Here is a 15,967-nt window from a genome sequence, read left to right as displayed (position 1 = left end):
ACAAAGTATGCGACTGGCAATATCGCGGTCCTCCACATCTTACCATGTGCACGAGAATTAGAAGGACAGTCCAATATATATTGTTGAGTAATAATTTATAGATAATTCTTACTTAATTTCACGCTAGCAGAGTCTGCCATCGGTATTAGGATTAATGCATCAACACTTAGTATCGTACGTGACTACGGTAATCAGGAATTGTCAAAGTATCCAAATCATCTACCAGATGGCACCATAAATCCATCACATGCGGCACACGACGCGTCGCGTCGCCGTCATAAGCTGACAGCTGTGGCGCAAGCTCATTGAAGTTGACGTCAAGTAGCACAGCCATATCGCCTGCGCACCGCCCCTCGGTAGTTTTCCTGCTCATTACATCGTCACTGATTTGTCCTTCGTACTTTACAGTTCCGGTTTGCAAGAGGGAGATGATTTAAAAATAGCAAGCAAAATTCGCTAGTGTCGAGTGGTAAATGATTAGTTTGTTTCGTGGCGCTTAGATCAGGTACTGTATTTCAATATCTCGCGCGCATCCTTCAGTGACCGCTACTCACTGACAACATCTATCCAACAAACACAATACACGACTCGCAACTTTTTAAGAAATGGCTGGTGACAGTTCCAGGCGCCTATCTGGCTGTCTTAGCACCGTCGCCAAAATCCCTGTCATCTTCAGTCTACGAATCGGTCAAACTCTAGTAGACGTCATACTACTCGGATTGTCCGGCTGGCTCGGATCCCACTACTACCAGGCCATCTACGGCTTCACAATATTCCTCGTACGTATTCCCTCCTAATTCCGTACGAATTCACCGCTAACCGAAACAAAAAATGTTAAGTGCATAGTCACGTTAGTCAATATCCTCTACCAAGTCATAACACCCCAACTGCTCACCCGCCTACACAACAAAACAGCTGTTCTCGTCCTGGAATGTCTAGTAACATTATGGTGGTTCTGCGTCTTCATAGCGTCGACCGCACTCTACTTTGGCCCACTGCGATGTAACGGCTTATACCCCGTCGGCACAGACGAAACCGATAGTGGCGCGACAAAATGCTCGTCCATAAATTCCTATCAGAAGGCCGTGATATGCTTTAGCTTAATACAGTGGTTGGTGTTTATGGTGAGCTTGGTGATGGTTGTGAGGGTGTTTATTGAATACCGGAGAGACACCGCCATTAACCGTGTCGAAGACGCAGGCGGCGTGATGGCGTTTGCCAGCGATGCAAGTGAAAGAAGGTTTGCCCGGGACGAAGATGATAATCCGTTTAGTGCAGCAGACTACGACAGTAGAGTTGATGGTGGTGCCGGATACACGTACCAGAGCGCAAACGGAGGGTTGCGGTATGGCGAGCAGTATGAGATGACTGAGTACTCTAGTCCATATGACGAGACTTCGTATGAGGGAAGAACTCGGCCTTATGCTGCGGTTTAGTGCAACAATGGCGTTCGGCATAGAGTAATTCTGTCTGAATACCGGTGCTTTGTATTATATGACGTGAATAGATTGACGAATTAGATATCATTGCGACGTGGCAGGCACAGAATTTACAAGAAAACATAGCTGACTACAAAACAACCCAACAGAGCAATACCGAAACTCCTTCCCAAACAACAAACCGGAATCTACAAATCCACTCATCAACTGTATCAAGCCTATATAACTATACTTTGTCCAGTCTTTGCGAGTACAAACCGTAGGCCGGCAAGATCATCCTCGTTTGCCAATAATTCCTCTAATTCAGATAATATCATGCTTTCCGCGTGTCGAATTTCCGCATTTGAACCTGGGACTGTATTGGCTGTCACAAGCTCCTCGCAGTCGGTTAGGCCCTTGACATGCGTGATCACGACTATGAGACCGGACAGCGGTCCCACGACCTGGCGCGACTGTTGCGATGTCGGTACTAAGCTTCGCGTACGATGAAATTGTGTGGACGGAACAACTTGATCGTCATTTGGCTGCATGTACGGATTTGAGCCAACACTCCCACTGCTTTCGACACTGGACGCGGAAGTGCGTCTGCTGGAGGTGGGTGAATATTGCTGCATATATTTATGTTTGCTGTGATGGTGGTAATGCGGATGTGGGTGTAGTCTGTACGGGTGATGATATGACTGTTGTACCTGTTGTTGTTGTTGTTGTTGTTGCTGCTGCTGCTGAATAAGGACTTGTTGCTTTAACGAGAATGGAAAGACATTCGGGGAGGTCGCAACTGTTGACTCGCCGAAAAACGAATAGTTGCCAAACACAGTCGAGCCGGGTCCACCCAAAAATGACGACTGTGATGTCAACGAGTTGGGCGCTGTCGACGGAGTCGACGGCCGCGGACACCGCAACAAGCTGGCGAACATTTTCAGTTCCTGTATTAAATACGGCGGAGACAAATGACCGAATAACGAGTGCTCAGGTTGTATCGACGCGTACGAACACTCTATGAATATCGCCGACAATTTATTTCTCCCAAACTTTTGAGCTGCGGCCATCCACACTGTGCGATTCTGTGGGTCCATTGAAACCGAGTCTGGCTCAACGTCGCCAAATATGAGAATCTCCTTTCCAGAATTCTTATCGCGCAAAAAATACGCGCTCGATTCGTATGCTTTCGGAGCCTTACCCGTATCATGCACACATCCATGCGAGACTGGATATGCCCGAATATCGAGGCCGTTGGCAATGGTCTCGTAGTCGTCTTCGTCATCGAAATAATCCTCAATAACACCCACTGGTTCGTCGTCATCGGCTATCTTGTCAGCGGAATAACCGAATCTGTGCAATGTGACCATGCCTATTGGATCATCGCCCTCGTTGGACATATTGGGCCATATAACGTTATTGAAAATATGCTTGAGCACTCCGTCGACAACCCATGGCAACCCAGCCAGCTTCTTGGGATTCTCAACTGAAAAACAGCCACTGTTTATCACAAAGCCAGCCAGATGATCTAAATGGGCATGCGTGATGCAAACAGTGGAAACTAGCTCCCTCACAACATATGCGGCATTGCTTAGTGGCGATACATAAGGTAATAGTCCAGTCCCAAGCTGCTGCTGAGCAGGCGAAATTGCCGAGGGAGATGTTGCAGGCCGCAGCGCTTGCATTACGCCAGACATGTATGTACCCGCATCGATCGCGACCAGTGTGTCTTTGGCCCACGGTTCAGTGTTAGATTTGATGAGGTAGCCAGAGACTCCAAATTCGAATGGCCCACCCGAAGTGCCCTGTGTAGGTCGTCAGTTCGCGATTGCTTGTCACAAAATTTCTAGGTCAGGCGCCAGGGAATATAAACTAACCAGAACGATCACCTCAAAGGCGGGCGGTTCATTCGCATTCAGCGCCAGAGTTTTGGAGGTCACTGTTGTGGCGGAGATATTTCGGGAGTCGTTTGGTCCGACTCGCCTATTTTATCGACTATCAGATTGAATACTAGGATACCGAAATCAGGGTCTATCTTGGATCGTTTGACGCAGACAGTGTGGCTCCTGACAAACGCAGCGGCGTCGCAGTGGAAGGGTAGAGATTAATAGCAGATATATGTATGTCTAACTGAAGATTGGGTCCTATGCTTTGCTGTGTAGAAGCGGGTTGGGCGGATACTGTCTGGAATTTTACTTGTTAATATCAAGCTGACAGACCATGTATGACGGCTCCACGGCTTCACAGCCAAGGACTCACCTGCCAACTGCCTCACTAATGAGTTCTAAACACAATATTATTCAGGACTGCTGTCGTGGCACTTCGCCAGGTCGGGGTCATCAATGTCGGGTAGCGGAGCGCACAAGTAAGATCGATATTCCCTGCTATTGTAGGGTAGTTCCGTCAATCAATCAACTGTCGGAATACACTCCGACTGCGGAGGTGGCGGCACTCTTTTTTTTGGCCGTGTTTACGTGTGGAGAATGTGCGGTTGAATCCGGCGAGCGCCGTTTTGTCATGAACGAGTCTGAGTTTCGTTGGCGGGCGTGTGCTCTGAAAACTCTGTACTACCCACAGTGACGCACTCGCCTTTAGCATGGCGTTCGAGGGAATCCAACTCTAGCCGTATTCGGTATCACCCCGCTCGCATGTTGAATACGCTAGTCCTCATATGGTATAGCACGACAAAAAAAGAACACTTCGAGAAGAACGAACCAAGTCTTAGCGACAGGCACTAAATTAGTAACAGGTGCTACTTTGTTGGACATCACCAGAGCTCTATTTCATGGCGGTACCCATTGGACCGGTTCATCGAAGCTTTAGTCTATAAGACGCTTACAGGCGTCTCTATTTGTCAGAATAATGAATCCGGATGTATTATTTTTTTTATTTGACGGTGAAATACGGTATTGGAGGCCAGTTAGGTGGGCCTCAGGTGGGCCGACTTGACTATTACAACCTCATCTAACAACGAAATAAGTTTACAGCGCTCAACATTTGTTCCACTTGGACTACTAGCCCAACGTTCAGTTTCATCTAGTAGTAAAAGTCGCAGTAATCTCCGGCAGCATCTGAGTCGTTGCATGCATTCAACTATAGAGCTCTATAATACAAAACATAGTACACGTTAGTAATATTGATATTAATGTCCGCCTCCATGTCCGTGTCTGTCCGCACCATAGGTCGAACCTTGAGGATTCTCATTCCCAAGATGATATCCGTCCTTAAATGCTGCACTATCTCCCGGTCGCGCTCTACACCAAAATCGCGTAAACTTGTCATTGGATCCTGTACATAGAATATGTCCCATAGGATGAAACTCCATAGACCATATCGCGCTCTCATGCGCATATGGAACAGATTGCACTGGTTCAAAGGATCTGGCAGTTTGTGCCATGGACGCGGTTTGCGAAGATGAACTTCCTCCAGCGGACACAGCTGCAGATGATAGCGATGCAGCCGCACCAGATTGATGTGTGTCTAGAACATAGAAATGAATTGCACCATTAAAATCGCCCGTCGCCAGTAACGAGTGATGAATCGGATGCCATGCCAGCGTTGTAACATCGCAACTTGGACCTCTAAGGACCGCAATATCTCGCATCATTCTGATATCAAATATTCTAGCTGTTTGATCTCGCGCTGAGGTTGCCAGTAAGTCACCTCTGGTAGGTTGAAACTGGGCTCGTGTAATCGTATTTTTGTGGCCGTGTAATGTTGTTAAACATTTCCCTGTTCGCGGGTCCCAGAGTTTGACCAGATTATCCTTTGATCCACTCACTATCAGCCCCTTTGTTGGATGCCAATGCACACATTTCACATCCCATCCGTGGCCCGTTAACGTCCGTTCCTCCTGGCCCTCGTTGAAGTTCCAAATCTTGAGAGTGCTATCATCGCTGGCCGTCACAAACTTCGCATCGGTAGGCGAAAACGATAAATCTCGGACGGCTTCCCTATGCGCCGCCAAAACCTTGACATTATTCATATTTGGCTGCCAGTATTTTACGATACCTTCCTGGTCTCCAGAGAGAAACCAGTCGTCGTTATGTGACCATTCTCCGGCACGAATAGCTTGATCATGGGCCTAAATCAGATTAGCTCATCTACATCTCTTCCATATCGAAAATACACACCTGCATAATAGTCTCAAAGTTAAAGCTCATGCCATTCCATAATGTGAACTCTCCACTGCTACTAGCTCCTAGCAATCTCCTTCCTTCAGGTGTCCACTACTAACGTCAGAATTGTGCGAACCAATCTGGAGTTCGATAGAACATACACGAACTAAGTTGACCGGATGCCGCACTTTGTTAACGCTTGAATGTACAAACTTCACTGTCGTACTGCTTATAGGATTGTCACAATACGCGGACGGAGGAAATACCTGGGCCACATTAATTTTATTCTCCACATCTATCTAGTGACTTACATCAATAATGTAATCCTTTTTAGGTCGCACCACACCAGGCTCCTTCGAATATGGGCATACAACCCGCTTATGACGCCATCTCGCCACAGTACCAGTATAATCCACCGTCCGCCGGTGTCCAACCTTGCGCTGTTGCGGTTGATGAGACTGTCCTTCCTCGTAGTCATAGTTTAACTGAACAGTTTGCTGTAATCGTTGATTATATCCACCTTGCGGTGTGTATGTATTCCGAGATCGTTTATGGTAGCTGATCGACCCGTAGGCCTCGTCGGTTCGCGTGTAGCTCATCGATGGACATGTGAAACAGAAGATTTGATGGAAGATTCGGACAAACAAATGCTAAATTCCAGCGGATGTCAAGTCAACAGTATCTACTGCTCATCTATCAAATTTGAGATATTGAGTCAGTTTAAATGGTACGTTGATCACAGTCAATATGAAATAATTACACTACATGCGGAATGACTGCGAATCATAATTTCTTAGCCGATGTCAGCGACCACGGGCATGACATTTCTAGGGTGAGGGTTCGTTGCCAATGTACAAAATGACACTCTCGAGGTGTTTCTTGCAGTTCACTCCTGATGTTCATACAGGTTATTTTCGGTGCATTACTCTAAAGTTCACGTTCGTATACGAATATCTTGCATAGCTATATTTATAGCAGTATTACGTGCACTTGAAAAGGACGAGAAAGAGCATCAAATAAGGTTCGACGATCGGCGAAGCAATAGCAGTTGCGAATCGCGACATCGGTTTAGCATCGACTCCACCTACCCCTGACGCGAAGCTTTTCAGTCCTGGCCACGAGAAGTGGCTCCCTAGCCCATCGATGAGGCAGAGTGACAGTCAGAAATGCGGCGTATTAGTCCTCATCTCGGTGAAATTGTGTAATTTCGGTGCAAGAATAGATTCTGGGATAGGTTTGCTGTGTCGCGTGGCCTGATTAGGTCGTTATTAGGAGCATGAAAGATACAGGCAAAAGTCCTTGCACATGTGCGCCAATACCGGTTCACGTTGGAAACTGACGGCGCGTTATCGCGCGAGCTCGCCTATGATGTGACTGCGCAACCGACCGATGTCTGATATAAACCGGACCGCCATACTCTGATCTGCTACGTCGTCTAACTTCCAATTGGCCAGACTATTCCACTTCATTGGTTGACCATAGGAAGCGCAATGCCTGCTTCTCACTTTGACACTTTGCAGATCCATGCTGGGTTAGTTCGTCTTCATCGCGGTTGTGATTTTGGTTAGCTGATGCGTCAATAGTCAGAAGCCTGATCCTGAAACCAATGCCCGTGCTGTCCCTATCTATGCCAGCACCGTATGTAAATCATTTATTTGCCAAGTTCTATCGGTTCAAGGAAGTTCGACTTCATTGCTGACAGATATCGGCCAGTCCTTTGTCTTCAACGATTCCGCGCACGCGGCCCGCCTTTTCGGTCTACAGGAAGCCGGAAATATCTATTCCCGAATCGGAAACCCCACCGTGGACGTGTTTGAGAAGCGAATAGCCGCACTTGAAGGCGGAGTTTCGGCTATTGCTGCTAGCTCCGGACAAGCGGCCCAGTTCATGTACGTAAATTCCCGGCAGGCTGGAAATGGCAGCCAAGACCCTGCCAACTGTTCGAGATATCCCTAACGGTATACAGGACCATTTCTGCACTTGCGAATGCTGGAGATAACATTATTTCGACAACGTACCTGTATGGAGGCACTTACAATCAGTTCAAAGTTTTTTTAGCTGGACTTGGAATTGAGACCAGATTTGTGAAGGGTGATAAGCCTGAAGATTTCGAGGCTCACATCGATGATAAAACGAAGGCTATTTATGTTGAGAGCATAGGAAATCCTCAGTATAAGTAAGCTCTATATACCGTTAGATGCTTTTTTAACATGCTCCGATATTAACGGCAGTTTAGCATTCCCGACTTCGAGAAGATCGCTGAATTAGCACACAGAACAGGTATTCCGCTAGTCGTCGACAATACTTTCGGAGCGGCCGGATACCTCGTTCGGCCATTCGATCATGGTGCAGACATTGTTGTTCATTCTGCTACCAAGTGGATCGGTGGCCACGGCACCACCATTGGTGGTGTCGTCGTTGATGGAGGCAAGTTCGACTGGAAAGCCCATGGCGACCGATTTCCAAAGTTCGTCCAGCCAAGTGAGGGGTACCACGGCATAAAATTCATTGAGGCGTTTGGAAATGAGCATGTGTTTGCTGCTCGTGTCCGAGCTGAGATCTTGAGGGACTTGGGTTCTACATTGAACCCATTTGCCGCTTTCCTGCTGATCCAGGGCATCGAAACGCTGTCTCTGCGACTCGATCGCCACGTTTCAAACGCTCTTTCTCTCGCTCGGTATCTCGAAAAGTCATCCTACGTCTCTTGGGTCTCGTACCCCGGTCTCGAAAGCCATCCATCCCATGAACTCGCAAAGAAATACCTTCGGAACGGTTTCGGAGCAGTCCTCTCATTCGGCGCAATTGGCGGACCAAATGTCGGCGCTCAGGTCGTCGACGCATTGAAACTAGCTTCGAATCTCGCTAATGTAGGCGACTTGAAGACATTAGTCATCGCGCCACACTTTACTACCCATCAGCAGCTTACTGACGAGGAGAAGTTGGCTTCTGGTGTTAGCGTATGTATATTCTTCGAAGATTTTACTAGTTTGTTTGAGGTTATCTGTTTACTGACGAAATTACAGCCGGACTTGATTCGAGTTGCTGTGGGTGCCGAGTTTATTGATGATATCATTGCTGACTTCGAACAAGCTTTCAAGACCGTCGACGTTGCTAATAGTGCATCCATTAGTGCGGTTAACGGCGAGCAGTAGATGACGTACAGTGTATGGCAAAAGGCATGTCACGATAAGGCGGCGTCTGTGGTCCTCGACTGGGTTGAAGTGCCATATAACGAATAGATGTTTTATTTACGCGGTCACCAGAGCTTTCGAAATTTATACGATGTCAATACAGCGGACTTGAAGTCCTTTTCGTATATGCCGAATTGTATCAAGCATCAAACATAGTTGTTGCCAAATACTTCTTTCAGAAATCGGAACCTCAGACAGGAATTAATACAATGCTTTTTTAGATGCATAACATGTCCATCTAGGTACTAAGAAACTAAGAAATGAAAACAAATAACCCAATCCGGAACCATCAGTTTTACAAACCATCACGATAATGAATTTACTTTAACTCTACTTATCAAACCCATTCAATAAAGCACAAACTTACACATTTACACCAAAAGCACAGCATTAACGCAGCCATCCCTATCAGGCTCATTCGTTATTTGCGCGTATTTACCCCAGACGACCTTCCCTCCGGCAGTAACCAATCCCAACTCGCTAACGTTTACCTCAATGATTGTTCCCTTGGTCAAAACACCAAGCTGAGTATACAATGGATTCTGAGGATTCTTCTTGACGGACAAAATTGGGAGATGAACTGTTACACCTAATTCAGGGTGGGTGATATTTGCCTTCTTCTGTCGCAACGCGGACGGTCTGATTATCCGCTCGAACTTCACTGGCCGTCGAGTGAATCCCTCACCAACGAATGTATGCTTCGTAATCATGCGCTTCCAGCTCTTCCGTTTTGACTTGCCGGTCTTGACAACCTTAAACATTTCCTCTTCTGAGATACCGCGAACTTTAGGCAACGGCACAGCAAATTTCGCCGCCTTCTCCAGACGCTTCTGCTTAATCGACGTCGATAATGCCTTGGCCTGGTTAGTATTCTGACGATCAAGAAGGTATGCTGGCAATCCATCGGGATCATCAGGCGTGCTGGTCGTCGTATTTACTGTCGATTTCTCATGCTGCTTGATCCTATGCACGTGAATTAGGACACCCTTTTCCCCTTATAACATATTAAAATCAAACCGCACTTTTTCTTCATTTCAATCTTCTCAGCATGTCTCTTCTTCGCGAACATCTTCGCGCGGAATCCAGTTAACCGCTGGGCATCTTTCGAAATCCGATGCGATTCTCTAGCTTCCCGCTTCCGTCTACACCATTTCGTTAGAGACAACTATCCTTCCCTAAGACGTAATACAGTAATTACGTACTTCCGCTCTTCATGATCTAAACGCCGGCCATGCTTCTTAATATGTTCTTCAATGTAATCGTTTTGAGGCTATAAAGGTTGTTAGATCGTAAAGAGCAATTCATATATTTTCATTGTTCCTTAACTTACCATCGTGACCTGTCCTGCTTATCCCAATCACGCAGTATATTAAATAGCTCCCACTAATGTCAATAGCTCGGATGGTGAGCGAGAGCGATGAAATGTATGCCGCGGTAATATGAATTTTCTTGTAAATTTTGTTCGCAGAAAATCATAAAATGTCGACGTTGGGACCTTGGATTAGGGTAAACCAGCATATCTGTCCCGCTATATTGAATATTTGAAGCCAAGGCATATATAACTATAAATGAGGCGGCTGGACAGACGTACCCCAACCCGATGGTAATTGATTGCCTTGAGTAGAGGACCACCCAAAGAATCCAGACGATATTCTGGCATGGGTTTGAGTAAGTATTTAGTTGAGCTAGTCATTATATACATATTTTGTTAACAAATCGCTTAGATCGTTGTAGGATATCATCATATCCGGCATGTCAGATAACTTGCAGCCCACCAGTGCTGGCTCGTGTCTGGCGGGGAGAATGACAGATGCTTTCCCGGTGTTTGATTGTCCGGCAGGATGAAGTTTACCGACTCTTGTTCCGAAAGTTGCTGTATGGCTGGCTACCACAAGGCCAGTAATGCCTTTACAAAGCGATTCTCTCTTCCGTTCAGACATATGTTAATATTGTACAAATCCAACGTTAAATATATAATACAATAATATATCATTCAGGAACACGTCGGCGGCCATCTTCTAAACATCATCGCAGGACCAGATGATCGTCATGAAGTCCTGCTTCCTGGATAGTCTAGTATTCGTCGCGTCTTGGCCTGCTTCGACAAGACGTAGGAACAGTATGTATCAAACACGTCCTAAAATGTATCAGCCGCGCTATCCGTGACATGACAGAAGCTGAACCTACCTTTAGAAGCACCACCAGACAGCCACCGATTAGGCTTCTCACGAGCCGATCTTGAATCCGCTTGGACAACTTTGGAAAAACCTTGGCTAATAAGCTATTCAACAGTTAGCATCGAAAATATTCTACAGAGCGTAGAGACGTACTCTCCCATCAGTCCACTGAGTGCTGGATATACCAACGCACCAATGAAATTGGAGGTAATATTCTGATTATTCACAATAACACCCAAATTGCCTCTTCTTAAATTCCCATTCAACTCCACCACCAAGTTTGGCTGCATCTCCCCATCAACTTGAATTTGCTGTGGTCCATCTGCTTCTTCCAGAGGCTGTGGGAGCACTTCATCTAAAGGCTCGGGTTCAAACAACGTTGTGCTAGTCTGTGCTTCTCGCTCCCACTTTAAGCGTTGGGGAATAAGATATCTCCTATACAACGCGCCATGCAATATTCGCAAAACTGGAAATGCGTAGATGATTGTGTCTGCTATGTTTAGACCGGGACTAACTTTCCGACGGAGCGAGATGGCCAGTGCTGTATTGACGGCCGCATTCGCTGGGACTGAGTTTCTTCGCGACATGACTAGCATGAGGGGAATTGCCGCTACTAGTGAAGGCCCTATCGATACCGTTAATATCTGCGCGACTCGAAATTATGAATCTCACATACTATGCAACCACCATCCCGAAAAGATTCCATCTACTGCTTTCGGCAGAGTAATTTTGCGATTGTGATACGCCAACAGTTTCGAGTACACTACCTCCTCCAGAGACCCGGACTCCCTTGACCATCCCATGACTTTCAAGCTGTCCTCCAGCGAACAAACACAAAACACAGACACCATGCCATGGACATACAACGCCGTGTACGTTGCAGACGTAGCACCCGCCACAATCGCAAGAATAAAGGCTGAATTCGCCGTTCTCGTTGCTAACCTCTCTAGCGCGCGTCGTAGCCGTAGAGAGACGCTCTGGGACTGTACAACACGGATCATTGTGCCGCATTGTGGACACGGCATTGCATCTTTTGATGAGGTAATCCAGTCGAGTAGGCATGATTCGTGGGCTGTCAGATTGCATTTGCAGGGGTGTCGCCAATTGGATGTGGGGCCGCCTGGCGGAGGGTCGTTAGATGTGCCGAGACAGATCCAGCAAGTTCGGAAGTCGGATTGTTGTGGTGAAGCGACTTCGGACATGACGCCTGCAGATCAGCGTTGGAGCTTATACACAGTAGAATTTGCAATAAGAAGTATTTAGTTGACTAGTTAATCGTCGTTTCAGACGAAGCCAGATAATTTACTCTCGAGCTTGGAACGCGGCTGAATTCGACGTATCGTCACAATTGCGGAGATGTAACTAAGGGGATACGAAGTCGAACTCATCGCCAAACTTTGTTGTCCAAACGAGCTTGATGACATAGCTTCCTCAATGGAGCGCTTAATGTTAAACACACCACATCATGACAACCGGCGACAAACTCATAATGCAGAATACAGGATAATTGGATCAATGGCGTAAGGAAATATGCCCCTATAATGGCATGATTATCTATGACAATTTAATTGGAGAGAACAGAATAAAATGGAAGGCAAAAGCCCAGCACCACAGTCACATCCACCTGAACCTCAGCAGCCCAACACTACATCTTCGACGCAGACTCCACCACAACTGGAACAGCCCATCAAACGCGGCCGTGGACGTCCTCGCAAGTATCCACGTCCACCCGGCTATGTCTCTCCGGTTCGCAAACTCACACCGTCGAAACAAACCCGCGAAAATGCAAGCCCCCATATATCAGCTGGTGCCGAACCTGAAGAAATTGTCACATCATCAGGACGGTCTGCGCGGTCGTCGAGACGGAATGTTGATTACGCGAAATTGGGCAATATTGAGATTCCATCAGAAAGCGACGATGATGCCACTGAGAATACGAAATCGTTGACTCCGACAAGTGGTCAGCTTACAAAGCGACGCGGACGACCGCCGAAGGATCCGAGGAAAGGTCCCATACGTCCGTCAAGGCCAAAGAGCAATGTTGTGTACGTTGACGATGATGGTGAAGATGAAGATGTGGAGGAAGCCGACTACGAGGACGACGAGTATGTCGGCGGCGAGGAGCCTCAAGAAGATGAAGACGATGATGTTGATGCGGACGATATAATCGAAGAAGAGGACGACGAGCCTGAATATGATTTCGAAGAAGAGGACGAAACTCCTAAGCGCAGGAAAACAGTTCGAATGCAAAAGTCCGAACGCAAAAGTGCACAGAAGTTGAAAATGGCGCCGGGATCATTGGGGGGCAAGGCTGCTAGGAAAACCAAGGATTCCGTTGAAGGACGGATGGCGTTATTTTTCGGGAATAGGAATACACCGTTGATGGAGGGCATAGAGTACAGGAATAAGTGGGTCAATGAGTTGACGGTGTTAAGACAAGAATTACTCGAAGATCCTATATTTCCTCCAGCAGACGAATATCAGATAGATTTATCACTCCAGAAATTGGAGATGGCAGAAGAAGAGAAAGTGCGGCTGTTCTTGCCACCAAGGGAGCAGGAGCTCATTTTTGAAATCGGAATGAACGAGCCACTGCAGAAATATTCCATCAAAGCGAACGAATCCGCCAGTTTGCGCGTTCTCACGGACGGCAAACGCGAAGGCTTCCTGCTTCACACGGGCGGCTATGTAACTGGATGTCAATGGGCACCGTCGCGCGATTCTAGTATGTTTTGTATCTCGTGCAGGCTCGCTAAGATCGCTAACGGTGGTAGATGTACACTACCTTGCGGCTTCGATAGTTTCCAAGATCGACGAATATGCAGTGTCGATGTTTGACCGGACGGCGTACGACTCAGTCATACAAATTTGGAGAATGGATCTTGATCAGCCGACCTTGTCGCCCGCTCGACTGGCGCTGTGCTTATTACATTCTTGGGGAACACCGTGGAGTTTGCGATGGTGCCCGGAGGCCAAGTCGCAAGGTGACAGTACAATAGGCTGCCTCGCGGCCGCATTTCAAGATGGAAAAGTGAGAGTTATTTCCGTGCCAATTGTTAACTCGTGGGATGTGCAGTACTGTAGGTTGATATTTTGCGATCCTTGTACGAAGTTTACTAACTATGCAGTAATGATCGATACGCCGGCTAAGGAGATAATGCTTCCAGGAATGTCAATTACATGCGTGACGTGGATGACACCACACGTCGTCGCCGTCGGCTGCACCAACGGCTTCATCGCTACCTTCGACCTCTCAGTTATAGATGAACCCGACGACGACGACGACCAACCACCACCAATGAATATCCACGCCTCCCCAGTATTCTGCTCGCCTGTCCATCAAAGCTCTATACTCACACTCGAATCCGCGGCTCCAAATTATCCACATATCCTAACAACAACTTCAGCAGATGGATACACTCGCACGCTGGACACCCGCGACCCTCGCTCTTCACGCGCGGCTGCTTATCGGACGAAAGGGTACTCGCCTGCCACAACCTACGTTCCGCTGTTGAACGCACTTATTTCCGTCGAAGATTCCATTCTTACTAAGATCACGCCAATCCTAAACCTATTGACGGACGTAATTTTCACAAGGCACGAAGCCAGTGTGATGTGCATGGCATCCGGAAAATGCCACCCGTTTACAGCAACCGGGGGAGCTGATGGTGTTGTGACCATCGCGAATCCGATCGCGCGGAGTCTAGTCGGGAAGAAGCTCACTTATAAAGATTGGCCTCAAACACGGCTTTTTAAGCTAGAGTATAGCGAACTTGAGAGGAAGTTTCGGTTCGTGGAAGGGTACAAAGTTGATGTTATTGGGTTCAATGGTAAGGGAGGCAAGGGCGGGTATTTAATTTATCCTGAGACGGTTTGCGTCACGAGTTTAAGTTGGAATTGGAGAAAGGAGACTGGTGGATGGATTGCTTCCGGATTTGCGAATGGACTTGTGCGGATTGAGAATTTCTGTGTATAATAGCCTTCAACGATTTCATTGGCCATATAGTTATATGTAAATCATTTTGTATAGTTATATTAGTTTTCACGTGAATGTAATGGAGAGAAAGGACCGTACTCTTAGAGAACACGATCATCGTTTTTTTTGCTGTCGTAAGTCAAACCCCATTATTATACGTTCCGGCACATTACTTCTTGCTCTGTTGAGAAATGCATTTACAGTAATCGTGTTTTCGTGATCATTAACTATTTCACAGTGTTGAGCAACCTTCCGCCTAATAGAGTCGGTCGACTTTCGAGTCGTCATTCGGGAGACTAGAAGGCCCGGGAACCCCAATACGTTGCACAAAGCCCCAATACGTTGCATGCAAACTAGATCCAGCAATCTCATAAAAGCGCTTATTCAGCCAATGCCTTCACGTGCTCGTCGACTCATCGCGCACAATATTCTTATCAGAAATCAGCATTCATCTGTGCAAAAGTTTTCACTTTGCGCATAAACAGTCCATTTGATCATCTCGCCTGGTTTATGCAAGTTGAACTAAAAAGTGGTGGTGTACCCGCCAGCGCAGCAATACCGCATGCCAAAGTCGACCTATTCCCCATTTCAGCAAGCCACGCACCGCACCCGCAGGCCCCGTTCAACTACTTTCTCACTGGTTCTCGCACGAGCTTAAACTTCCACTCGATCGCGGTACGACCGCATGCACTGTTGAACGACTTTCTGTACCGATAGTAGGACATAAGGCCGGTTTGCGTATAGTGTGACGTGGCCGGGGCCAATTTTCTGCATATAGTTCTAAATTGAATGGAAGAGAAGGAATAGCTCTTGGTATCGCAGACTCTCCGGGCATGGCTCATCATCACACCTCGGTCATCAGACCGATGACAGCAAGCCAGCCAGACGCAGAAATCATTGCGAAAATCGAATCATCTCGATCACCGCGGCAAACTCAAAGCCACGTAAGTTGTCTTTCCACTGCGGCGAGGATCACTCGTTTCAAACGTGGCCCACAAGTTTCCAAACTTAAATGAACATCTAAACTTTATCTGTGTAATCAATTTTCCGGATTAGGAAATCGCTTCGTCCTCAGTTAACTTTATTT

At 47.0% G+C, this 15,967-nt stretch overlaps 7 protein-coding genes across 7 annotated transcripts; 3 read left to right on the top strand and 4 right to left on the bottom strand.

The window, feature by feature from the left end:
• Window positions 1-489: 489 nt before the first annotated feature.
• On the top strand, window positions 490-1,547 carry V1508DRAFT_94132 (uncharacterized protein). The gene is made up of 2 exons (XM_066943113.1): window positions 490-779; window positions 840-1,547. The coding sequence occupies exons 1-2, from the start codon at window positions 606-608 to the stop codon at window positions 1,434-1,436; spliced, it is 771 nt and encodes a 256-aa protein (XP_066796338.1). The 5' UTR covers window positions 490-605; the 3' UTR covers window positions 1,437-1,547.
• Window positions 1,547-3,426, bottom strand: V1508DRAFT_94162 (cAMP phosphodiesterases class-II-domain-containing protein). The gene is made up of 2 exons (XM_066943114.1): window positions 3,296-3,426; window positions 1,547-3,223 (listed from the first exon to the last, which is right to left on the bottom strand). The coding sequence occupies exon 2, from the start codon at window positions 3,113-3,115 to the stop codon at window positions 1,658-1,660; it is 1,458 nt and encodes a 485-aa protein (XP_066796337.1). The 5' UTR covers window positions 3,116-3,223; window positions 3,296-3,426; the 3' UTR covers window positions 1,547-1,657.
• Window positions 3,427-4,312: 886 nt separating this feature from the next.
• On the bottom strand, window positions 4,313-6,313 carry V1508DRAFT_461435 (WD40-repeat-containing domain protein). The gene is made up of 4 exons (XM_066942809.1): window positions 5,848-6,313; window positions 5,698-5,802; window positions 5,552-5,647; window positions 4,313-5,502 (listed from the first exon to the last, which is right to left on the bottom strand). The coding sequence occupies exons 1-4, from the start codon at window positions 6,133-6,135 to the stop codon at window positions 4,561-4,563; spliced, it is 1,431 nt and encodes a 476-aa protein (XP_066796336.1). The 5' UTR covers window positions 6,136-6,313; the 3' UTR covers window positions 4,313-4,560.
• Window positions 6,314-6,581: 268 nt separating this feature from the next.
• V1508DRAFT_93997 (Cys/Met metabolism PLP-dependent enzyme-domain-containing protein) lies at window positions 6,582-8,893 on the top strand. The gene is made up of 6 exons (XM_066943112.1): window positions 6,582-7,067; window positions 7,120-7,174; window positions 7,250-7,425; window positions 7,503-7,712; window positions 7,773-8,493; window positions 8,560-8,893. Exons 1-6 carry the CDS (start codon window positions 7,027-7,029, stop codon window positions 8,686-8,688), a joined length of 1,332 nt encoding a protein of 443 aa, XP_066796335.1. The 5' UTR covers window positions 6,582-7,026; the 3' UTR covers window positions 8,689-8,893.
• On the bottom strand, window positions 8,821-10,172 carry V1508DRAFT_385357 (ribosomal protein S8e/ribosomal biogenesis NSA2). Its single transcript, XM_066937796.1, has 4 exons — window positions 10,058-10,172; window positions 9,930-9,997; window positions 9,750-9,869; window positions 8,821-9,690 (listed from the first exon to the last, which is right to left on the bottom strand). Exons 1-4 carry the CDS (start codon window positions 10,058-10,060, stop codon window positions 9,099-9,101), a joined length of 783 nt encoding a protein of 260 aa, XP_066796334.1. The 5' UTR covers window positions 10,061-10,172; the 3' UTR covers window positions 8,821-9,098.
• A 240-nt stretch (window positions 10,173-10,412) lies between these two features.
• On the bottom strand, window positions 10,413-12,287 carry V1508DRAFT_416063 (uncharacterized protein). The gene is made up of 4 exons (XM_066940163.1): window positions 11,581-12,287; window positions 11,058-11,529; window positions 10,915-11,008; window positions 10,413-10,864 (listed from the first exon to the last, which is right to left on the bottom strand). The coding sequence occupies exons 1-4, from the start codon at window positions 12,104-12,106 to the stop codon at window positions 10,775-10,777; spliced, it is 1,182 nt and encodes a 393-aa protein (XP_066796333.1). The 5' UTR covers window positions 12,107-12,287; the 3' UTR covers window positions 10,413-10,774.
• On the top strand, window positions 12,157-15,000 carry V1508DRAFT_416058 (uncharacterized protein). The gene is made up of 3 exons (XM_066940162.1): window positions 12,157-13,629; window positions 13,679-13,984; window positions 14,033-15,000. Exons 1-3 carry the CDS (start codon window positions 12,492-12,494, stop codon window positions 14,878-14,880), a joined length of 2,292 nt encoding a protein of 763 aa, XP_066796332.1. The 5' UTR covers window positions 12,157-12,491; the 3' UTR covers window positions 14,881-15,000.
• The last annotated feature ends 967 nt before the right edge of the window (window positions 15,001-15,967 follow it).

The sequence above is a fragment of the Lipomyces doorenjongii genome (assembly GCF_038497915.1).
Source record: "Lipomyces doorenjongii strain NRRL Y-27504 unplaced genomic scaffold V1508scaffold_19, whole genome shotgun sequence".
NCBI lineage: Eukaryota > Fungi > Ascomycota > Lipomycetes > Lipomycetales > Lipomycetaceae > Lipomyces > Lipomyces doorenjongii.
This window is presented reverse-complemented; position numbering and strand designations above follow the sequence as displayed.

Excerpts from the sequence above, each read along its gene's own strand:
- V1508DRAFT_94132 (XM_066943113.1), top strand. The coding sequence starts at position 606 with ATGGCTGGTGACAGTTCCAGGCGCCTATCTGGCTGTCTTAGCACCGTC. Across the intron at positions 780-839 it reads ACGGCTTCACAATATTCCTC|TGCATAGTCACGTTAGTCAA; the intron begins GTACGTATTCCC and ends AAAAATGTTAAG.
- V1508DRAFT_94162 (XM_066943114.1), bottom strand. The coding sequence starts at position 3,115 with ATGTCTGGCGTAATGCAAGCGCTGCGGCCTGCAACATCTCCCTCGGCA.
- V1508DRAFT_461435 (XM_066942809.1), bottom strand. The coding sequence starts at position 6,135 with ATGAGCTACACGCGAACCGACGAGGCCTACGGGTCGATCAGCTACCAT. Across the intron at positions 5,803-5,847 it reads AAAAGGATTACATTATTGAT|GTATTTCCTCCGTCCGCGTA; the intron begins GTAAGTCACTAG and ends AATGTGGCCCAG. Across the intron at positions 5,648-5,697 it reads ATCCGGTCAACTTAGTTCGT|TGGACACCTGAAGGAAGGAG; the intron begins GTATGTTCTATC and ends TGACGTTAGTAG.
- V1508DRAFT_93997 (XM_066943112.1), top strand. The coding sequence starts at position 7,027 with ATGCCTGCTTCTCACTTTGACACTTTGCAGATCCATGCTGG. Across the intron at positions 7,426-7,502 it reads GGACAAGCGGCCCAGTTCAT|GACCATTTCTGCACTTGCGA; the intron begins GTACGTAAATTC and ends AACGGTATACAG. Across the intron at positions 8,494-8,559 it reads AGTTGGCTTCTGGTGTTAGC|CCGGACTTGATTCGAGTTGC; the intron begins GTATGTATATTC and ends ACGAAATTACAG.
- V1508DRAFT_385357 (XM_066937796.1), bottom strand. Across the intron at positions 9,870-9,929 it reads TTAGATCATGAAGAGCGGAA|ACGGAAGCGGGAAGCTAGAG; the intron begins GTACGTAATTAC and ends GAAATGGTGTAG. Across the intron at positions 9,691-9,749 it reads AAGATTGAAATGAAGAAAAA|GATCAAGCAGCATGAGAAAT; the intron begins GTGCGGTTTGAT and ends TCACGTGCATAG.
- V1508DRAFT_416063 (XM_066940163.1), bottom strand. The coding sequence starts at position 12,106 with ATGTCCGAAGTCGCTTCACCACAACAATCCGACTTCCGAACTTGCTGG. Across the intron at positions 11,530-11,580 it reads TTCGGGATGGTGGTTGCATA|GGCCTTCACTAGTAGCGGCA; the intron begins GTATGTGAGATT and ends CGGTATCGATAG. Across the intron at positions 11,009-11,057 it reads CTCAGTGGACTGATGGGAGA|CTTATTAGCCAAGGTTTTTC; the intron begins GTACGTCTCTAC and ends ACTGTTGAATAG.
- V1508DRAFT_416058 (XM_066940162.1), top strand. The coding sequence starts at position 12,492 with ATGGAAGGCAAAAGCCCAGCACCACAGTCACATCCACCTGAACCTCAG. Across the intron at positions 13,630-13,678 it reads GGCACCGTCGCGCGATTCTA|ATGTACACTACCTTGCGGCT; the intron begins GTATGTTTTGTA and ends TAACGGTGGTAG. Across the intron at positions 13,985-14,032 it reads CTCGTGGGATGTGCAGTACT|TAATGATCGATACGCCGGCT; the intron begins GTAGGTTGATAT and ends CTAACTATGCAG.